This window comes from Artemia franciscana, chromosome 5 (assembly GCF_032884065.1).
Source record: "Artemia franciscana chromosome 5, ASM3288406v1, whole genome shotgun sequence".
Classification (NCBI taxonomy): Eukaryota; Metazoa; Arthropoda; class Branchiopoda; order Anostraca; family Artemiidae; genus Artemia; species Artemia franciscana.
This window is the reverse complement of record NC_088867.1, coordinates 22,976,551-22,985,149: the sequence shown is the minus strand read 5'-3', so window position 1 is coordinate 22,985,149 and position 8,599 is coordinate 22,976,551. Positions and strand designations below refer to the sequence as shown.

The 8,599-nt window shown below is 35.3% G+C and overlaps 1 protein-coding gene across 1 annotated transcript; it reads left to right on the top strand.

Moving 5' to 3' along the window:
• The first annotated feature begins 3,337 nt into the window (after positions 1-3,337).
• Positions 3,338-5,395, top strand: LOC136027702 (zinc finger BED domain-containing protein 5-like). Its single transcript, XM_065705154.1, has one exon. It carries the CDS (start codon positions 3,338-3,340, stop codon positions 5,393-5,395), a length of 2,058 nt encoding a protein of 685 aa, XP_065561226.1.
• Positions 5,396-8,599: the final 3,204 nt, after the last annotated feature.

Below are 8,599 nucleotides of genomic sequence, written 5' to 3'. Positions count from 1 at the left end.
GTATCAACTTATTTTGAAATTAGAGGCAATGCTCTAGCATTGCCATGGTAAAGATCGTTATACCTTCAATGTATTATTTAAAGTTTATTCCTAGAGTCAAAGAAACAGGTGAGTGCAGAAATTTCATAGGGGCCTCATTTGATTGGAAGCTGAAAGTTCTAGCATCTTTTTTCTAGTTAAAAGAAAATGAAGTACAACCAATCCCCCTCCCTTGCCTTTTACGCGAATTGATACCACATAACCTTCAAAGACATCCAATCACAATTTTAAGATAGCCATTTTATTTAAAATAGGCATTAGTTTCAGTACATATGCCTACAAAGACAATTTGAGCCCCACAGTCCATGGGGAAGGAACCATAAATAATAAAAATCAGCATTAGCCTGAACATATGGCTTAAAATGGAAATTGGGAGCTTGTGTGGCATTTCAGGAACAACTAAGGACATTAAGTTAAAATTTTCAGGGAAAATCAGCCAGTATTTGCACTAAGTTGTAAAAAGAGTACTCAGTAATATCTTAAGAGCAGGTAAGGGTTTGAAGTTGAAACTTTTGGAGAATGTTAAGAGATACAATGAACAAAATCAAAATACACTATGCACATTCTTGTTGTCAATACAGCATAAGGGCAATATTTGAGAAAAAGCACAGGGAATGAGTTGAAATTTCAAAAAATGTTGAAGGAGCCAAAAGACACTATACGCATCTGGATTATAAAATTATCATATCTGCAATATCTCAGGAACAGCTAAGAGGTTTAAATTCTCAGAAACAGCCATGAGCATTAAGTTTAAATTTTCTTGGAATATTAAGTCACTATAGAACTTTCAGGGAATATTGACATGGATTTTGAAGAAAATCAAAAGACAAAAAATACATCAAGCTCGTAATAAAGTTGCAGTTGCAATGTCTCAGGAATAGCAAAGGATATTAAGTTGAGATTTTCATGAAATGTGGATATCTGCAATATCCAAATGAAATCAGTATATGCATCCAGTTGTTTGCATCTGCACTATTGGAGAACTAGCTAAGGATGAGAAGTTGAAACTTAGGAAATGCTGAGAGGGATGTTGAACTAGGGCATCATGTACATCCAATTTGTCAAAAGGGCCTAATGTAAAAGATCATAAGAGTGGCTAAGGGAATGAAACTGAATTTTTCATGGATCTGAGCAGTCAAAACAAACTCGTTGCAATACAAATTTGCAGCAAAAGCAACAATTCATGAAAACTCAAGGGGCACAGGGTATATTTTTTCAAGGTCTGGGAGGGCCATTTCATTATTTTCCCAGTTTTTTGGTGGAAATAGCAAGAAAAAGGTTTTTTGAAAAAAAACAAGGTAGACAATTGTTGCTGTTTTATTAAAATAATTAAACGATATCTTTCAAAATCTTCTTTTCCCAAAAATTGTACCCTTATCCTTGATGTAAAGGTCATGAGGAACTTTCCTCACCAAGGTGTTGCTGATACCTCTAATTTTTTTTTTTATATGAAAATCAAAACAGAATGTATACATCCAAGTTTTGAAAAAAAATTGATGCTATCGAAGTAGCCTCTTTTCAAAGGCAGCAGTACAAAATCAAAGAGAAATTGAAACAAATAGTCAAAGATAACAGATGCTGACACCAATGAAAAACAAAAGAAAAAATATATCTAAAACAAGTGGAAACTATTAAACAGACAGAAAAAGGGCTACTGAACCACCCCTGAGCCTTCAGAAGGCCATTGCATGAGTGTGCTTCACAGGAAACCAAACTAAATTTAAACATTTTCTTTTAAAGTTATAACACTTAATTGTATCGGATTAACGACGCTTTTTGAATACTAAGGTCCGTGCGTCGGCCCTGCAGTGCATTCCTTCTGCATGATTCGATCTTTGGGTCCCGTATTACCAAGCTAAGGTCAAACTCACTGCGCCACCACAGGACTTATAACACTTACAATTCAAAAATTGTTGTTAAATAAAATCTTGTAGCCTATTTTGAATCGCCAAGATTTTGACAAACCAATACAAATCTATATCAAATAATTAGTTTATTTTTATTATTTTTTTTCACTCATCTTAATTGCTATGGTGATTTTATTTCATCTTCTCGTTTGTTATGTATTTTTTACAAATTAAACTAGTGTTCAAAATACATACAACTTTCAATAAAACACAACTGACCCAACAGCTTTTAAAATACTTTGAGTTATGCAATAGCCATAGTGCTGATTGTAGTAATTTCTGTTTATGTTAAGTTTGACTCAATTATTTATTTTAGCTTTTACTTTTTTATAATTAATTCATAATGGTATACTTCTATATCATTGTGGGTTGTTATCACTTATATTAATTTCAGAATCTTTTAGGTTTTATCTCTTCATTTGTAGTAACTTCTGGTGATCTAGTTTGACCATTAAGATGTTATTTCTACTTATCTTAGGTATAAATATGGCTCTGTGTTTTTCTTTAAAAAATATCTTCTTTATTTGTTTTAATTTATCAGCTGAAAAAATGAATATTCAATGTGCTTGGCACTGCAAATTTGTGGACTGGCTGTTGATAGACAATAACTGATAATATACAATTCTAGAATTTGAAAAAGATGGCAAATTTATCAAACATTCCAAATATACAAAGAACTGGAAGATAATGCTTAAATGACAGAAGAATAAGGTAGAATAAATCTAAATATTTGGGACTGGTGTGGATAAATATTTAGTTGTTCAAGTCCCCATAAGGAAACACTATAAAATTCTGAAAACATCACAATAAATTACAAGATTATATTTTTTGAAATTACATTAAATTATAAATTAGCCTAAACTAATTCTAAAAAATTACATCTGTAATTTTTACATGGTTTTAAGGTTTTGTTTCAAACTAAAAATCCCAGTATATTAATATTTAACAAACAAATGCTGCATATGTTGTGGTAGGCCTACAAACCTGGAGACCCTGTCTATCAATCTCAATCTCAATAACAAAAAGCTGTTCTTTTAATTTTGATCCCATTAATTTTCAGCCATTGACAAATGGTTGTTCAAATGTCTTTTTCTATTTTTGCAGCCATGAAACAAAGTACATTGACTCAGTTCCTAGCCAAGAAGAACAAGAATAAATCCGATTCGTCTTCTGATTTTGAATCAGTTGTAAAACTCGACAGTTCCCCTTCCTCTTCTGAATCATCTGATGATGAAGAAACAGCTGAATCTAGCTCAACTGATAATCAAGAAGCGAGAAAACGCAAGAGTAGTCTGAAGCAAAACAAACAGAATACTAACCAGAAGAAGCTGAAAATATCCAACAAGCCCAGAAAAATCAAAAATCGAAATAAATTCTGTGATAAGTGGAAAATGGATCCTGAACTAGGTGGGTTTTTTAGTAAATCTGATATGAACTGTCAGCATGCTCATTGTAATTTATGCAAGAAAGATATTCGAGGAAGTATCTACAATGTCAAAAGACATGTCAAGTCTACATTTCACAAGCAAAACGTGCAGGCTATGACATGCACAGTGCCTGTTGACCAGTTTGTGCAAACACCGGAAGTGCAGAAGAAGCAGCTTTTTGACGATTCAGTTAAAGATGCTGAGTTACGCCTGGCAGGTTGGGTTGCAAAAGAGGATATTTCTATAAGAAAAACTGACTCATTGCTACAAGTCATGAAATCATGTTTCCCAAATGATGCTGTTTGCCAAGCATTAGCCTCGTCGAGAACCAAGACAACTGGAATAATCAAGAATGTTCTTGCCACAGAGGAAAAAGTGCAGCTTGCAAATTGGTTAAGGAATAACAAGTTCGCCATTATTGTAGATGAATCTACGGACAAGTCATGGGCCAAAGTTTTGGTCATCATTGCAAAGTATGTGGATGCTAATTACAATGTTCGTGAAGATTTTTTGGGTCTTGTTGACGTGCACGACGCGTCAAGTGCCGGTCAGAAGAACCTGATTATGAAATGTCTTTCGGACCTTGGTATACCTATACAAAATTTAATGGGTATAGGCTTCGATAATGCTAGTGTGAATACTGGGTCTGTGAAAGGACTAGGGGTGTTGCTTAAAGTTGAAGTACCAAATTTGTTCATTCTTGGTTGTACAAGTCACTCGCTCGCGTTATGTGCAACATACGCCGCCAAAAAGCTACCAGAGGGTTTGGAATTATTCATTCACGACATTGTAAACTATATTGCAAGCAGCCCAAAGCGCCAGGACGAGTTGAAAAAGTGTCAAGAATTTGCACGTGTAGAGAGCCACCGCCTACTTCAAGTGGCAAACACAAGATGGCTATCATTGGAAGCCTCTGTCAAGAGAATCCTAGAACAGTGGAGTGCACTGATGCGGTTCTTCGCAAGCCACGGAGAAGGTGATGCAGCAGGAGATAAATCTTCGAAAGAAAAGGCAAGTCGGATTTTGGCTTGTATGAAGGACCCAAAGATTAAAGGTTACCTGTACTTTATTGCCTTTGTCCTTGAAAAGGTAAACGAACTGAATATAGAGTTCCAGAGCAGTAAAACTCGCATTCATAGGCTCTTGCAGAGTTTTAGAGTGACTTATCTTGCTTTTTTGAGATGCTTTGTGACAAAAGAAGCAATAGCAATCGCAGGAGATCTATTCAGGGTCAAACTAATTCCACCAAATTTCCTAAAACTGGAGGAGCTCAAGCTTGGGCCGAACACCCTGAACTATATCGCTACATCGTCTAGCGCAGGTCAGCTGAATAGGCAGCAAGTGCAAACAATCCATACAAACTGTTTGAGCTTTCTCGTCGAAATGTGCTTGCAGGTATCAACAAGAATTGATTACAAAGATGAAACATTGGTGAACCTTCGTTGTATAGATCCTACCGTGGCCGTTTCTGGACAAGTGGATACTATTGTTCCACTCATGATCCGTTTCCCGAACCTGCTTGGCGACAGCGAAGGTGAAAGTGACACTCTACGAGATAAGCTGGAAGTTCAGTGGACTAAGCTGGCCGACAGTAAAGAGGATCTCCCGAAATTTGAACCCAGCGATGATCCTGGAATCTTTTGGAAGCAGCTGAGTGACGTCAAGGACTGCATATCTAGGCCAGTATATTTGGAAATTTCCAAGTTCATGTTGACATTGTGTGCTCTTCCTCATTCCAGCGCAAGCGCAGAAAGGCAATTTTCTATTTTGAACAATTTGAAAACGAAAATTAGAAATAATCTCCAAACTGAAACTGTGACTGCACTTATGTTTGCAAAGCAATATGTGATCAGACGCTCCGCCGATGCTGGAAGCAGCAACTCCTGGAAAATAGATGACAGTCTTCGTCTTTCATTCCAGAAGTGGAAGGGAGCATCGAGATCCACGAAAGTAAATCTCATTTTTAGCAACGCAACTGGCGTCGATCAAAATGAGGAAGAGGAAATAGATTTTTGCGACTGATTCAAGAGTCATTCTTATTTTTTTCGAAAATGATCTTTAATAAACCAGTGATTTGGAAAAAAAAAGCTGAGCATCCGTAAAGGAACAGTAAACTTGACTCAAAGTTGACTCGGGGAGCTAGCTGACATATCAAGAATATGCCCTGAGTCGATATTGAGAGTAAGAAACATTCTAGTTACGACCATTGCAGTTTCCGAAAATTCGATTTTTGGTTTAGTAGAAAAAAAAGCAAAAAATTTGTGTGCCGCAACTAGGAATCGAACCCACGCCGTTTTACCGGTGTGACGTTTGACTATGGTCTACACGTAAAAAGGCGAACTTTTACAATACATAAGTGCACAATTACAGTGCATAAGGGGCAAGGGCCTGCCAGCTTGCTCTGGGAACAATAAGGAGGAGTTTCGAGATGACAAAGAAGGGGGGTCCTGTCGACAATAAGTCCCTGTACATTTATCTAAGCCCCCAAGGCCGGTTTGATGACCGAAAGTTGCCTAGTCAAGTTTACTGTGCCTTTAAAGCCTCTTTACTGCGTAGTTCTGCTAGATGAGTCGAATAATAGTCCTGCTTTCGACCACATGCTTCACGCATTGCTTAAATCCGAGTGTATTTTTCTCTTGGTTTTCCGCTAGAAAAACCTTTAGCCTCGGAAATCTTTGCCTCTAAAAACTACCTCAGTTCAATACCACAGGTTCAGTTCACTGAAAGATAAAGACTTTTCAAAACTAGCGTAAACTACTATCGAATTGTAATTGATTCTTACTAACAATAATTTATTATAACCTCGTGTGATCCCGCTTGAAACACCTTGAAATAATTTTTGGAAGTTTTGAATAACATATCAAAAACAAATGTTTTTAGACATTTAGATGTTTCTTAATTTTGTATAGCTGTCTTCATTGAATAGCTGTCTTCATTGGTAATCTGTTAACATATTTATGACAAAATACAGCTAGATCACCTTTGGAAGAAAGAGTACATTTGTTTTCAAAAAGCACTGCTTTTCTTAAAATGTACCGCAAAAGTACTACTTTTTTCAAATATACTACCAACTCACTACTTTGAAAAAAATGTACTAAAAAGAGTACAATTTTTCTATCGCTGGCAACTAAAAGCGCCACACAGCTTATTACGCATGTGCGTACAATGCTTTAGTTAAAATAACAAAGGCATTCGTAGAAATGCTGTAATCTTCGTGTGATTGAAAACGCGACTAAAAGTTTTAATTGATCAACACCAAGCAGGATTACGCGAAAATTGCTTATTTAGCAAAAAATTTGCGTAGCACTTATGTAGCACCCTGTTCTCGAGAAATATAGCACACTTTGGACAGGAGCAGGTGGCAACCCAGCGTGAAACTGATTTTGCGGGAATTAGTCAACAGATATGCGTCAGTTTTTTATGTTGCATTCTTCAAAGGGAAATTTATTGGCAGGCCAGGAAAATATAACACTATTTTTGGATATCGCCAAGAAGAGGTTAGTGCCTGGATTCTGATAAATTTTCGCTTTTGTGTTTATTTTTATGTAATGATTATTCAATTCTATTCATATCAGTTATAGTCAGAACCCATTTAGCAACGGATTAAAAACTTGGGTGGAACCTGATTTCGTCGAACAAGTTCAGCTTGTTCGACGTTATCAAGTAAGAACCACCCACACCCGCAGTGGCATAGTGGTCTAAATTCTCTACCAGCAGGCATCTGAATGTAATATTTTATAGTACAAGGAGAAACATTTAATTGCCACAACGTATTGAACGCATTTAATAACCATTTAGCGTTTAATATACTATATGGAGGCTAAAGGTTTTGTTCAATTTAAATAAATAAAATTGAAACAGTAAAAAATTTTATAATAAATAAAATTGAATACGTAAAATTTGAACAGTGAAATTTTATTTTAATTACATTGCTATAATAAGTGGAAAAGACTTTCCCATAAATTAACCGAGATGGAATATAATCGTACCAATACCGATTTCGAATACAGTTACACCGTGAAACTGATTTTGCGGGAATTTGTCAACAGATATACGTCAGTTTTTTATGTTGCATTCTTCAAAGGGAAATTTATTGGCAGGCCAGGAAAATATAACACTATTTTTGGATATCGCCAAGAAGAGGTTAGTGCCTGGATTCTGATAAATTTTCGCTTTTGTGTTTATTTTTATGTAATGATTATTCAATTCTATTCATATCAGTTATAGTCAGAACCCATTTAGCAACGGGTTAAAAACTTGGGTGGAACCTGATTTCGTCGAACAAGTTCAGCTTGTTCGACTTTATCAAGTAAGAACCACCCACACCTGCAGTGGCATAGTGGTCTAAATTCTCTACCAGTAGGCATCTGAATGTAATATTTTATAGTACAAGGAGAAACATTTAATTGCCACAACGTATTGAACGCATTTAATAACCATTTAGCGTTTAATATACTATATGGAGGCTAAAGGTTTTGTTCTATTTAAATAAATAAAATTTAAATAGTAAAAACTTTTATAATAAATAAAATTGAATACGTAAAATTTGAACAGTGAAATTTTATTTTAATTACATTGCTATAATAAGTGGAAAAGACTTTCCCGTAAATTAACCGAGATTGAATATAATCGTACCAATACCGATTCGAATATAGTTAAACCGTGAAACTGATTTTGCTGGAATTTGTCAACAGATATGCGTAAGTTTTTTATGTTGCATTCTTCAAAGGGAAATTGATTGCCAGGCCAGGAAAATATAACACTATTTTTGGATCGCCAAGAAGAGGTTAGTGCATGGATTCTGATAAATTTTCGCTTTTGTGTTTATTTTTATGTAGTGATTATTCAATTCTATTCATATCAGTTATAGTCAGAACCCATTTAGCAACAGGTTAAAAACTTGGGTGGAACCTGATTTCGTCGAACAAGTTCAGCTTGTTCGACGTTATCAAGTAAGAGCCACCCACACCCGCAGTGGCATAGTGGTCTAAATTCTCTACCAGTAGGGATCTGAATGTAATATTTTATAGTACAAGGAGAAACATTTAATTGCCACAACGTATTGAACGCATTTAATAACCATTTAGCGTTTAATATACTATATGGAGGCTAAAGGTTTTGTTCGATTTAAATAAATAAAATTGAAATAGTAAAAGTTTTTATAATAAATAAAATTGAATACGTAAAATTTGAACAGTGAAATTTTATTTTAATTACATTGCTATA

Coding starts and splice junctions, on each gene's coding strand:
- LOC136027702 (XM_065705154.1), top strand. CDS start 3,338: ATGGATCCTGAACTAGGTGGGTTTTTTAGTAAATCTGATATGAACTGT.